The sequence below is a fragment of the Schistocerca serialis genome, chromosome 4 (genome assembly GCF_023864345.2).
Source record: "Schistocerca serialis cubense isolate TAMUIC-IGC-003099 chromosome 4, iqSchSeri2.2, whole genome shotgun sequence".
NCBI lineage: Eukaryota > Metazoa > Arthropoda > Insecta > Orthoptera > Acrididae > Schistocerca > Schistocerca serialis.
The window spans coordinates 112,843,246-112,858,074 of NC_064641.1; the positions used below are offsets into that span (position 1 = coordinate 112,843,246).

A 14,829-nucleotide genomic window follows, 5' to 3' on the forward strand; every position below is an offset into this window, starting at 1 on the left:
GCACTTTGGTCTAATGACATTGTTGTAGTGGCAGAGATTTGCATTTATGGAAACAGATTTCGTGTTATACAGGTTTTTTGTTAACTGGAAAGCCACTTCCATTCTCCTTGCCCTTACTAAGTTAGCTTATTTGTCCAAAGCTTTCGGTTGTTTTACTTCACTTAGATATTTAAATTTTGTAGCCTTTCTTATTCTTCCATAATCAGTCCCATGTAGTATTGCCCTTTCCATTGTTCCGTAAAAATTTGCCTGTATGTCGGTGCCTTCCTCACGCCTGTCACATACTCTTCACTTTTTAAAATAAGAGATAATTTAGGCCTTTGTTTAAAGCTGTCTCTTGTAGGAGAGTTACCAGATTTGTTGCATCTTCTGTAGGTTCAGCTAAGATGGCAAGATCGTCTGCAAAAGTCAAACATTGTGATTTTAATACCTTCTTCTGGTCTTGTCCTCCATTCTCAGATTACCTTTCTTAGTATACAATGAACGGTACATATGATTTGTTCAATCAGAGGTGTAAATGTTAGATGGCACTATCTACTAAAAGGTCTGTTTTAGTTTAAGGTTTTTCCACTGGTATCTCGATATCACTGCGTATCGGGTACGTGAAGAAAGCAACCGTGGTTAATACTAACTAAGCCACAGCAAAAGTCATTTCCTTCACTATCTTCAAAGCCCTCATCCATCTCTGAGAGAATTACAATGTCACTGGCAAACCTCAAAGTTTGTATTTCTTCTCCCTGAGCTTCGATTTTCTTTCCAAACTTCTCACTATATATAAATACCTAGAATTAAATGCAGTAAATAAATAAATGTTATGCTTGTAATGGAGCTGTCACACACTGATAACTGAATGATGGGAACTGAAAATACAATACTGGCTAATACACTTGCAACACCATAAACGCGGCATTTAACAAACGACATATCGGCACCAAATGCACTGCGTTCTAGGATACGTATAGGATTAGCAAAATGGTTCAAATGGCTCTGAGCACTATGGGACTTAACATCTATGGTCATCTGTCCCCTAGAACTTAGAACTACTTAAACCTAAATAACCTAAGGACATCACACAACACCCAGTCATAACGAGGCAGAGAAAATCTCTGACCCCGCCGGGAATGGAACCCTGGAACCCGGGCGTGGGAAGCGAGAACGCTACCGCATGACCACGAGCTACGGACAATCAGCAGTTGTGTGCTGCTGCACAAAGTACTCGTAGGTATTAGTAACGACACCTATATTTCGTCTATATGGAAAGATTGCACATCGGGTTTCTCATTTGAAAATCACATTTAAATGTTTTATGTTTATGAGAAGATCGTGTTACGCCCCATGTAAGAAGGAGAAACCGCCTACCAGCAAATGTCGGAATTCGACGCACACTGGTCGGGACCACTCGACTGTCAGACGAATATGGAAACCATGGGTTCAGGAATGCCGTACTCAACAATCTGAAGGACCTCAACGGCTAAATGCGACTAGCGCCCGAGAGGACAGACGAACTGTTGGCTCGGCCATGCTGGGTCTTGTAGCCAAGTCAGGAGATGGGCTTGAATGCCGTTTAAGACGCGGACAGTGAAACGACGTCTAAAGCACTGTGAACAATCTAACCTTTACTAGGTCTGTCAAACATTTACAGCGCTGATTGGCGCGTTTGTCAAACTTTAGTCGTGTTTCGTGTGTCAGCAAAAAACTTTGATACGCAGCAGATTTGACAAGATGGCAGACATTGTTTGTGCTGAAGGGCAAATTATTTCTCCGGCATTTCGTTACTGGGACTGTGTGCTCAAGGAATCCATCCATCTTAATTTGCGATTTATCACTTTCGCTAGTTTCTACCGCCGGCGGCGCTAAATTCTTCGCTTCGGAGGGGACAGCTCTTCCGCTTCTCGCGCAGGCCCAGTGGCCTCAATCCGGGGTATAAGGGATCCGCCGTTTCTGACGTTCATGCAGTTCCAGCGCGATTATGTACTCAGCGATCGCACTTAAAGTTGCCGGCCAGACGACGACCATATCCGGCAGCATGCCCACGAAGAGCATACGCATAGAAAGATGCACGTATGAGTGTGTACCCAAGATTTGTTCGATGTGGAGCCTATTCAAGCTACATACTTTGTTACTGGTAGAGGTAGCTGCCATGTGTACTTCATTCCACACACTGTGTACACCCAAAGGTAGTTGAGGAGACATGGATTTCATGAAGGAATCTGAGTCATATGTAACTTCTCTTGGTTCAAACGGCTCTGAGCACTATGGGACTTACCTTCTTAGGTCATCAGTCCCCTAGAACTTAGAACTACTTAAACCTAACTAACCTAAGGACATCACACACATCCATGCCCGAGGCAGGATTCAAACCTGCGACCGTAGCGGTCGCGCGGTTCCAGACTGTAGCGCCTAGAACCGCTCGGCCACTTCGGCCGGCTGTAACTTCTCTTGTTGCCATGTTAAAATCTGCTGCTTTTGCCAGAACACGGCAGAGTTGACAAATATTCATCTTAGTAACAATCTAATACTACTGAAATTCTGACAGAATTCTGTAATAGTGCACTATTAAACTAGTAACTGAGAGTAAGACAGCCCGTTGTCAATATAAAAATAAACATGTAAATTCTTCAGGCCACAAGTGGTCCATTGGGACCATCCGACCGCCGTGTCATCCTCAGCTGAGGATGCGGATAGGAGGGGCGTGTGGTCAGCACACCGCTCTCCCGGTCGTTACGATGAATTTCTGTGACCGGAGCGGCTACTATTCGGTGGAGTAGCTCCTCAATTGGCATCACGAGGCTGAGTGCACCCCGAAAAACGGCAACAGCACATGGCGGCTGGATGGTCACCCATCCATGTGCCGGCCATAAGCGACAGGGCTTAACTTCGGTGAACTGACGGGAACCGGTGTATCCACTGCGGCAAGGCGGTTGCCAACTTCTTCACCTAAACCACAGAAGTTCTCGTTTCACCAGCTACTGATCGTCCTTAAATATTACTATATTGTATTGAAAGAAACTCTAGTCGCTTGAATATCGTGGTATAAGGAACATTCAAATGAAAGCCGGTCACTAGTGTAAAGTAACGGTAACGATTTTATTAACTCAAAAATGTAGTTATACACAGTACACATACTTAAAAATAGTCGCCAAAACTGTTGTCACATTTATCCCATTGCGACACTAGGCGGTCGATTCCATCCTTGAAGAAGCTAGTACGCTCCTGTCGGATCCAGGCCGGGACCCAGTCACACACTTCGTAATCCGTTGCGAATTGATGTCCTTGAATAGCTTGTTTTAGGGGTCCAAACACATGAAAGACGCACGGTGAAAGGTCGGGACTGTACCGTGGATGTTACAGCATTGCCCACCGAAACTGCTGCAACGTCTTCACCGCATTGGCCGTGCGTGTATTATGATGCAGGAGGATAACGCCATTGGATAACATACTTCGGGGATTCGACTTGATGGACCGTCTAAGTTTGTGTAAATTGGCTTGATAAGCTGATGGTGGTTCCCCGTTCCAGGAACTCGACACGCAGTGGGCGCTTGTGGTCAAAAAAGGACATCGTGACCTCACCAGAACTGGTGCGCACGGCCTTCGATTTCTTAACAGGTGGTGAAGTCCCATGTTTCCATTGCTTGCTCTGACGCTTGCTTTCCGGTTCAAAATAGTGACACCATGTTTCGTCATTTGTGACAATACGCGACAGAAAGCCGTATTCCTCCTCATGATAACGTCGCAGATGACTCAAAGACAGCGCCATTGCGCTGTTCGGCGGTCAGTTGGTGGAGAACCCACTGCGCACAGAGTTTTCGAAAGTTCAAGTGTTGATGCATTATGGGGTGGGCTGTGGCCACGCTAATACCCAGCAACCGGTGGATCCCGTCCACGGTGATTCCGCGGTTGTCCAAGACTAAAAAAAATTCGCTTCCGCAACCATTTCCGGTGTGACGTCACGATGAGCCTGTCCAGGACGATCATCGTCTTCCAATGACGCGCCTCTCAAGGAATCGTTTGCGCCCTTCCACAACACTTGAACGACTCTGACTGTACTCACCGCACACAGCCTTCATCCGTCGATACATTTCACGGCCTCCAACTCCCTCCGCCGCCAACAATCGAATCACTCCTCGTTGTTCCTGCTTACTCGCCTGCATATTCAGTAGTGGACGATTAGCTTGTGTGACCACCTTCTCCTCGGCGTGAAACTACACTGGCGTTATGCAACATCAAACGGTGCGCACGCGTCAGTCTGTCTACCAATAGATGGAGCCAAAATACCCGCAGTTACGTGGTGCCACCTTACGTGTAAGGCAAAGGTAGACGCACTTACCAGGTTTCGTTTGAATGAACCTCATAGATATGGAAGTTTCGGATATTAGTCATATGGCAAAATACTCTCCTCTTTGTGTTCTATCGTTTGCCAAAAAGTCTCAGACCGTTTATGAGACCCGAGGCGTTTATGAGTATTTCATTGTAGCTTTTTCACTGGAGCCTGCGTTCGTGATGGAGCAGTCTACACACATGCAATTATCGCGACATTGGAGACAGATAGCGATATCCTTTCAAATTTAAAGAATAATGCAGCATGTTATCTAAATTTCATATGGAGCATCATATTGTAAGGGGTCCGTAGGCCCTTACTATAAGTTTTGCGACAGCACAGGTCGACAGGACAAACAATCGATAGTGTGCGTCGGGTTGCGACAGCGAGAGCGAGTGTTGAGACAGTAGAGTGGGATCCAGGCTGCGGGCCGGGCCGTGGGGCGGCCGGTGACCGTAATGCAAGGCCGTACCGACAGAGGGGGTGGCCATCGCCGCGGTTTAACCCCTTTTGTGTTAGAAATATACGGGAAAGTGAACAAGTACAATTACTAGTGTGATTCAGTGATATTTCAGTGCCGATATTTGTAATTTCGCGTCTACCGCGCCGGCATTATTTGGATTGCAGTGTTGGATACAGTGATTAAAATTTGCGTGTGACGATAATGAATAACTAAAGGGCCTGTGCTGAGATTAGCCGTTATTAATTCTGTACGACGAAGGCAGTGGCTGTCTCCTTACTTTGTGTTTTTGTGATGAATATAGGTCATTGATTAATGAAGCTGTGTTGTCGTTCTTCTTGGCACCAGACAATTCTTTATTACAGCATTTGAGAAGGACAAAATGGAATGTAACATCTCTGTAGCAGTCCAATCCGATTGCCAGCCCCATTAGGTACACGGTCACATTAATTATTATCTATTTGGGCTGCTATCAGATCCCGATCGAGCGGGATAAGTCAGTAGATTAAACCGGAGTGTTACAATATGAACTAACACACACCAGACGCAGATACATATTTTTCAGCGAAAACTTCAAGAATTTCTTGTAGTAGTTTACTAATATCGAAATGCCACAATAACTATGACCATTGACGAAATAGGCAGTTCACCATTAAGCTGCCGAATTAAGCACTAAGATGTGCGAGAGTCGGAGTTTATTACCGAAGAGTTTCTTTAAAATCGTTTGAAAAAGACTGCAGATCGGCCGGTTCCCGCGGGGTTGGCTGTTGACTCAGTGAAGCGAGAAGCTGACACGTTGCGCGCCGAGTAGGCCTGGCGTTGCCGTCACCTCTGCGCTTCCCTCGACGCACTACCTACCGAACTGTCACAAGTCGCAACTAACAAGGGGACCCTCCATACTGTAAATCACGGATTTTGATGCGCTTCAAATATGCTGTAGAGGCACTTACCCTGAGTACCTGGCTATCCGCTTTTTTAGCGACGGGCCTCGGTTTTGGAAAAAATCGATTTTGAAGTTCATTGCGCGCTTTGTATAACCGTAACATTACATATACTCCGAGCAAGTTACCGTAGCGCAGCGGTAAAGGTTCACGCCTACCGCGCTGGAGGTACAGTGATCGAATCCTATACCCGTATGTTTTTTTTTATGTATGCAAGAACCGTCCGAAAATTTGGTTCCAACGTTCAAAAACTAGTAGACGAATTAACTGGGAAATACAGAAATGTAGTCGTGTCCTGTACGAAATCCGGTAAGTTCATGAAACTGGTGTAAGGAGAATTTTTGTGTTCTGTAATTCTTCCGTACGTGGGACAGAATTTTTTTTTTTTTTTTGCACATTATCGATTCGTGGGGAAGGCAAGCCGATTCAGCTTTATGCGATCATCTATTCACTGATGATAGGAAAGCGAGCAGCTGCACCCTAAAAGTGGTCCCACCAAACTGCGCTCCTTACTGCCAGCGCTGCGATGTGTATTTTTACCGACAGGTGAAAATCTTCACGAAAATTATTCATTATGCTCCCGACTTGATGAAAGACAGTAGAGAGATCGCTTCTAGCGAAGATTCGATAAAATTACGTTCGCTAATCCTACATAAATTCAGCGCACCTGATTTTGAAAGCGTGACTCGAATCGAAATTAGATGATGAAAGAGAAATCTTTTTGAATGCAAAAGAGTTATGTTTCCCGGTATCGCTCATGAAGAAACCGTGCGCCTGCAAGACGGTTGCTTTCATAAAATGAACGTGGCGCTGCGAAAATTTGTGCTTCGGTTGTTTCTATGATAGATATCACCCACAATCTTGTTCTGGCACATCAAGCAATATGGACGAGGAAAAATAAGATTTTGTGATATTTTATCACAGAAAAAATTAATAACTGAATATATCTTTATAATTTCGCACACCTTACACAGTTTGTTAATATTCTTTGAAATAAAACTGCAAAATTCAGTCGATTTTCAAAAAAAAAGTACACGAGCAGGATCCGCAGACGGTACCCCGAGGGCGGCAGCCGTGAACCTTTACCGCTCCGCTATGCTGACTTGCAGGGATTGAATGTAACGTTACGTGTATATGAAACGCGCATGAACTTCAAAATCGATCTTCTCAAAAACCAAGGCCCATCGCTAAAAAAGCGAATAGCCAGGTACTCAGGGCAAGTGCCTCTACAACATATTTGAAGCGCATCAAAATCCGCGATTTACAACGTGGAGGGTCCCCTTGTTTATATTAGATTTACTTTCATTCCAATTGATTCGTAGTGAGGAGGTCCTCCAGGATGTAGGACATGTCAGAAAAACAACAATACATGACAAATATTTACAAACTCAAACAAATAAGCCAATGTACAATTGCACGGGTCCCAAGTGGCATGGTCGTCATGTTTTAATGAAGGCTGTACGAAAGAATCATTTTACAAATACTAATGCACTGAATTTAAAATAAAAAGTTTTTTACTTATTTATAAGGTAATAAACATGTAATACAACTACTAAATACTTATTTACAATGAACACATTACTGAACTGAACTGGTGCAGAAGTGAGATTGTACTTACACGCACGCACACACACACACACACACACACACACACACACGCACACACACATACTTATTTACAATGAACACATTACTGCACTGAAATTGTGCAGAAGTTATATTGTACTTACATACATATATACACACAAATCAGTTGGTTCTACTGAGAAATTCATCAATGGAGTAGGAGTTGGCCACCAATAAATCCTTTAGGCTTCGCTTACACTGAATTTCATTGGTTGTTAAGCTTTTTATGGCTGCTTGCAAGTTATTGAAAATGTTTGTTCCTGAATAATGCACACCTTTTTGTACAAGACTAAGTGACTTTAAATCCTTGTGAAGATTATTCTTATTTCTAGTATTGATTCCATGAATTGAGCTGTTGGTTTGAAAAAGTGATACATTTTTAATGACAAATTTCATTAAGGAATAAATATATTGGGAAGCAGTAGGTAGTATCCCTAGTTCCCTGAACAGGCTTCTGCGGGATGTACTTGAGTTCACACCACGTATAATTCTTATTGCATGTTTTTGTGCCCAGAAAACTTAAGCTTGGCTTGATGAATTGCTGCAAAACATAACCCCATATGACATTATCGAATGAAAGTAAGCATAGTATGCCAGCTTTTTCATTTTTATATCCCCTATGTCTGACACAATTCGCATTGCAGATAGAGATTAGTGTTGTGTACATAGTGCCCCATAGTCAGCGCGTACACAACTTTCCCTCTAGAGCGCGCCTCGCTAAAAACAACAGCGCAGGTGCAGCTCTCGTCCATCTCCGCACTACGAGATGGCGCTGCCATAGAGACGGACCAAATTCTGCTTCCGTTGATCCGCGTATTAATATGTAACGCAGCCAATAAGATTGCTGCTAACGTAGAACCTTTTCTCCTCGCTGATCATACTCACACAGTGATACACGAACGCGCGAGGTATTATAACGAGTGTACAGACCTCCGATTCGTCAGTCTGCATTTGTCTGCACTAGTCTGTACCAGTCTGCATTAATCTGTACCAGTCTGTACGAGTTCTGCATTTGTCTGTACCAGTCTATAGTCAAGTTTCAGTCTGCGCCTAATAAGATCACCATATTCCTGTACATGGCCATGAAGATAAATGTATAGACACTTTTGTCAAGTATCCGAGATATATGTGAGAATAAGATTAACGTGCCAATACCAAAGGAACTTCAGACTGTCAATTATAAATAGCATCCAGAACCAAGTTAAGTAATTTTTATGCTTGTTATTATTTTAATAAATGTGTGTGAAAATTAATCAAGTTCTGTTTAAAGTTGGTCACCGTCAATCTGCTACTCTAAGCATGCAAGTGGCTTTTCTATTGTCTGACCTAACGTCAGAAGATAAACTCGCCACGATAAGACCACGAGACATATTGCTGACACTCGCCTACTTCATTAGAACGACAAGTCAAATAATCTGGTGGTGTGTGTACCGAAGGTTTTACAGTACGCACACCACAGTTTGTTAAGACGCTTCAGCAGTTCTGTGGTGTGCTCCTCCCAGTTGAATTTATTATCAAGCTGTAATCCCAAGAATTTAAAACTGCCCACTTCTTCTATCTGCTTGTCATCGTATGTTAGGCATATACCTGTGGGACACCCCTTACAAGTTCTGAACTGCATGTAGTGCGTTTTTTTTTTTTTCAAAGTTTAGTGACAAAGAATTGGCTATGAACCAGTGATTAATGTCCACAAATATTTTAATAGCTGGCCTTTCTAAGACTACACTTGATTTGCTATTATTAAGTTTAAGCGCACTCTAATACAACACGTGATTTTCTCTCCAATCTGTTATATCCATCAGAATCGTCAGTTGTAAAATCGTGGGAAGTGTCAGGCGCTATCACGACGTGGGGTGTTTGGGTTACAGTGGCCGGCGAACAGGGCAGGGAGCTGGTGGACGCGGCGTCTCGGCGCTGGGTGCGAGACCTGCAGCACGCCTTGGCGGGGGGCGGTGGTCACGGCGGCGGGGGAGCGGGCGCGGGGGCGGCAGCGGGGGCGGGCACCGACGTGCTGGTCACGGTGCTCACCAGGGACCGCCCCCAGGCTCTCAGCTGGGAGACCGACGAGACCTACACCCTGGACGTCGCCTCCAACGGTAAGTGTCCGACATTGTCAGAGGCGGGGGTATCGCCAGGTGTGCCACCAGGAAATCTGATAGTACCAACCTTAGGTCTACTCTCCGTATACATAAATGACCTGACAGACAGCGCGAGCAGCAGTCTCTGGCTGTTTTCTGACGATGCTGTGATGTTCGGGAAGTTGTTGTTGTTGTTGTTGTGATCTTCAGTCCTGAGACTGGTTTGATGCGGCTCTCCATGCTACTCTATCCTGTGCAAGCTTCTTCATCTCTCAGTACGTACTGCAGTCTACATCCTTCTGAATCTGCTTAGTGTATTCATCTCTCGGTCTCCCTCTACGATTTTTATCCGCCACGCTGCCCTCCAGTACTAAATTTGTGATCCCTTGAACCTCAGAACATGTCCTACCAACCGATCCCTTCTTCAAGTTGTGCCACAAACTCCTCTTCTCCCCAATCCTATTCAGTACCTCCTCACTAGTTATGTGATCTTCCCATCTAATCCTCAGCGTTTTTCTGTAGCACCACATTTCGAAAGCTTCCATTCTCTTCTTGTCCAAACTATTTATCGTCCATGTTTCACTTCCATAATGGCTACACTCCATACAAATACTTTCAGAATCGACTTCCTGACACTTAAATCAATACTCGATGTTAACAAATTTCTCTTCTTCAGAAACGCTTTCCTTGCCATTGCAAGTCTACATTTTATATCCTCTCTACTTCGACCATCATCAGTTATTTTGCTCCCCAAATAGCAAAACTCCTTTACTACTTTAAGTGTCTCATTTCCTAATCTAATTCCCTTAGCATCACCCGACTTAATTCGACTACATTCCATTATGTTCATCTTATATCCTCCTTTCAAGGCACTGTCCATTCCGTTCAACTGTTCTTCCAAGACCTTTGCCGTCTCTGACAGAATTACAATGTCATCGGCGAACCTTAAAGTTTTTGTTTCTTCTCCATGGATTTTAATACCTACTCCGAATTTTTCTTTTGTTTCCTTTACTGCTTGCTCAATATACAGACTGAATAACATCGGGGAGAGGCTACAGCCCTGTCTCACTCCCTTCCCAACCACTGCTTCCCTTTCATGTCTCTCGACTCCAGTAACTGCCATCTGGTTTCTGTACAAATTGTAAATAGCCTTTCGCTCTCATTATTTTACCCCTGCCACCTCCAGAATTTGAAAGAGAGTGTTCCTGTCAACATTGTCAAAAGCTTTCTCTTAGACTAGAAATGCTAGAAACTTAGGTTTGCCTTTTCTTAATCTAGCGTCCGGGAAGTTATCGTTGTAGAATGACTGTAAGAGGCTACAAGATGGCTTTGATAGAATTTGTGTTTCGGAACTTGCTAATCCGACTAAAGGCCGAAATACTAAATGTCTTTTTCCAAAGCTGTTTCACAGTGGAAGACTGCAATTGAGTTCCTTCCCTAGATTGTCGCACAGATGACAAAATGGTAAACATCGAAATAGATGACAGAGGGATAGGAAAACAATTAAAATCGCTCAAAAGAGAAAAGGCCGCTGGACCTGATGGGATACCAGTTCGATTTTACACAGAGTACGCGAAGGAACTTGCCCCCCTTCTTGCAGCGGTGTACCGTAGGTCTCTAGAAGAGCGTAGCGTTCCAAAAGATTGCAAAAGGGCACAAGTCATCTCCATTTTAAAGAAGGGACGTCGAACAGATGTGCAGAACTATAGACCTATATCTCTAACATCGATTACTTGTAGAATTTTGGAATACGTATTATGTTCGAGCGTAATGACTTTTCTGGAGACTAGAAATCTACTCTGTAGGAATCAGCATGGGTTTCGAAAAAGACGATCGTGTGAAACCCAGCTCGCGCTATTGGTCCACGAGACTCAGAGGGCCATTGACGCGGGTTCCCTGGTAGATGTCGTGTTTCTTGACTTCCGCAAGGCATTCGATACAGTTCCCCAAAGTCCTTTAATGAACAAGGTAAGGGCATATGAACTATCAGACCATTTGTGTGATTGGATTGAAGAGTTCCTAGATAACAGAACGCAGCATGTCATTCTCAGTGGAGAGACGTTTTCCGAAGTAAGAGTGATTTCGGGTGTGCCGCAGGAGAGTGTCGTACGCCCGTTGCAATTCACAATATATATAAATGCCCTTGTGGATAACATCGGAAGTTCGCTGAGGCTTTTTGCGGATGATACTGTAGTATATCGAGAGGTTGTAACAATGGAAAATTGTACTGAAATGCAGGAGGATTTGCAACGAATTGACGCATGGTGCAGGGAATGGCAATTGAATCTCAGTGTAGACAACTGTAATGTGCTGCGAATACACAGAAAGAAAGATCCTTTATCATTTGGCTACAATATAACAGGTCAACAAGTGGAAGCAGTTAATTCCATAAATTGCCAGGGAGTACGCATTAGGAGTGATTTAAAATGGAATGATCATATTGATCGTCGGTAAAGCAGATGCCAAACTGAGATTCACTGGAAGAACCCTAAGGAAATGCACTCCGAAAACAAAGGAAGTAGGCTACAGTACACTTGTTCGCCCACTGCTTGAATATTGTTCACCAGTGTGGTATCCGTGCCAGATAGGGTTGATAGAAGAGATAGAGGAGATCCAACGGAGAGCAGCGTGCTTCGTTACAGGATCAATTAGTAAACGCGAAAGCGTTACGGAGATGACAGATGAACTCCAGTGGAAGACTCTGCAGGAGAGACGCTCAGTAGCTCGGTACGGGCTTTTGTTCAAGTTTCGAGAACATATCTTCACCGAGGAGTCAAGCAGTATATTGCCCCCTCCTACGCATATCTCGCAAAGAGACTATGAGGGTAAAATCAGAGAGATTAGAGCCCACACACAGGCATATCGATAATCTTTCTTTCCACGAACAATACGGGACTGGAATAGAAGGGAGAACCGATAGAGGTACTCAAAGTACCCTCCTCCACACACCGTCAGGTGGGTTGCGGAGTATGGATGTAGATGTGGATGTCGTTAAATGTAAATTAATGCAGCTGAGCAGTAAAGACAATCCTCTGATGTGGCAAGACAGTGTCAGTGGTCACTGCTTGACACACTCACATCGCTTAAGTAAATAGGCGTAAAGTTGAAAAGCCATACGAAATGGAACGAGCACGTAAGGATGTTAGTATGGAAGGCGAACGGTCAAATTCGGTTAGCTGAGAGAACTTTTGGAAGGTGTGGCCCATCTACAGGGGAGACAGCGTCTACAACAATAGTGTGGCTTTTTCTTGTCTATTGTTTGAATTTTTCGGATCTGCAGAGGTCTGATTGAAGGAAGACACTAAATCAATTCGCCAGCCCGGGTGGCCGAGCGGTTCTAAGCGCTACAGTCTGGAACCGCGCGACCGCTACGGTCGCAGGTTCGAATCCCGCCTCGGGCATGGATGTGTGTCAAGTCCTTAGGTCAGTTAGGTTTAAGTAGTTCTAAGTTCTAGGGGACCTCATAAGTTAAGTTCCATGGTGCTCAGAGCCATTTGAACCATTTGAACTAAATCAATTCAGACACGTTCTACAAGATTCATAATCAGTAGGTTCGATCAATATACGAGGGCAGTTCAATAAGCAATGCAACACATTTTTTTCTGAAACAGGGGTTGTTTTATTCGGCATTGAAATACACCAGGTTATTCCCCAATCTTTTAGCTACACAACACTATTTTTCAACGCATCTCCATTCAATGCTACGGCCTTACGCCACCTTGAAATGAGGGCCTGTATGCCTGCACGGTACCATTCCACTGGTCGATGTCGGAGCCAACGTCGTACTGCATCAATAACTTCTTCATCATCCGCGTAGTGCCTCCCACGGATTGCGTCCTTCATTGGGCCAAACATATGGAAATCCGACGGTGCGAGATCGGGGCTGTAGGGTGCATGAGGAAGAACAGTCCACTGAAGTTTTGTGAGCTCCTCTCGGATGCGAAGACTTGTGTGAGGTCTTGCGTTGTCATGAAGAAGGAGAAGTTCGTTCAGATTTTTGTGCTTACGAACACGCTGAAGTCGTTTCTTCAATTTCTGAAGAGTAGCACAATACACTTCAGAGTTGATCGTTTGACCATGGGGAAGGACATCGAACAGAATAACCCCTTCAGCGTCCTAGAAGACTGTAACGATGACTTTACCGGCTGAGGGTATGGCTTTAAACTTTTTCTTGGTAGGGGAGTGGGTGTGGCGCCACTCCATTGATTGCCGTTTTGTTTCAGGTTCGAAGTGATGAACCCATGTTTCATCGCCTGTAACAATCTTTGACAAGAAATTGTCACCCTCAGCCACATGACGAGCAAGCAATTCCGCACAGATGGTTCTCCTTTGCTCTTTGTGGTGTTCGGTTAGACAACGAGGGACCCAGCGGGAACAAACCTTTGAATATCCCAACTGGTGAACAATTGTGACAGCACTACCAACAGAGATGTCAAGTTGAGCACTGAGTTGTTTGATGGTGATCCGTCGATCATCTCGAACGAGTGTGTTCGCACGCTCCGCCATTGCAGGAGTCACAGCTGTGCACGGCCGGCCCGCACGCGGGAGATCAGACAGTCTTGCTTGACCTTGCGGCGATGATGACACACGCTTTGCCCAACGACTCACCGTGCTTTTGTCCACTGCCAGATCACCGTAGACATTCTTCAAGCGCCTATGAATATCTGAGATGCCCTGGTTTTCCGCCAAAAGAAACTCGGTCACTGCCCGTTGTTTGCAACGCACATCCGTTACAGACGCCATTTTAACAGCTCCGTACAGCGCTGCCACCTGTCGGAAGTCAATGAAACTATACGAGACGAAGCGGGAATGTTTGAAAATATTCCACAAGAAATTTCCGGTTTTTTCAACCAAAATTGGCCGAGAAAAAAAATGTGTTGCATTACTTATTGAACTGCCCTCGTACAAGTACGAGGGGTGTTCAATATATAATGCAATACATTTTTTTTTTCTCGGTCAGTTTCGGTTTAAGAAATCTGGAGTTTATTGTGAGGCATGGTGGAATATTCCAGCTTCAGCCCCTATAGCTTCACGAAATTCCTATAAGTTGCTGCGCTATTCGTAGACTTCAAAGTGACGTTTGTAATGGGGGCGCATTCCAAGCAGAGAGCTGTCATCGGGCTTCTTTTGGCGCAAAATCAGAGCACTGCAGTTATTCGTGGGCACTTTTAGAATGTCTACAGTGAACAAAAGCACAGTGAGTCGTTGGGCCAGAAGTCTGTCATCATCGCAAAAAGATTGTACAAACCTGTCCGATCTACCGCGTGTCGGCCAGCAGCACATAGCTGTGACTCCGACAATGTTGGAACGTGCGGACACTCTCATTCGACGTTATCGACGGTTCACAATCAAACACCTCGCGCCACAACTGGACGTCTCTGTTGGTAGTGTTGATACACATGTCCA

General features: G+C 44.6%; 1 protein-coding gene across 2 annotated transcripts in view; it reads left to right on the plus strand.

The window, feature by feature from the left end:
• Positions 1–14,829, plus strand: part of LOC126474886 (chitooligosaccharidolytic beta-N-acetylglucosaminidase-like) — a 302,146-nt gene that overhangs the window by 193,371 nt on the left and 93,946 nt on the right. For both annotated transcript variants that reach the window (XM_050102379.1, XM_050102380.1), the window contains one exon: positions 9,214–9,441. In XM_050102379.1, the coding sequence (XP_049958336.1) occupies positions 9,214–9,441 (228 nt within the window). The remainder of the gene's footprint in view (positions 1–9,213; positions 9,442–14,829) is intronic.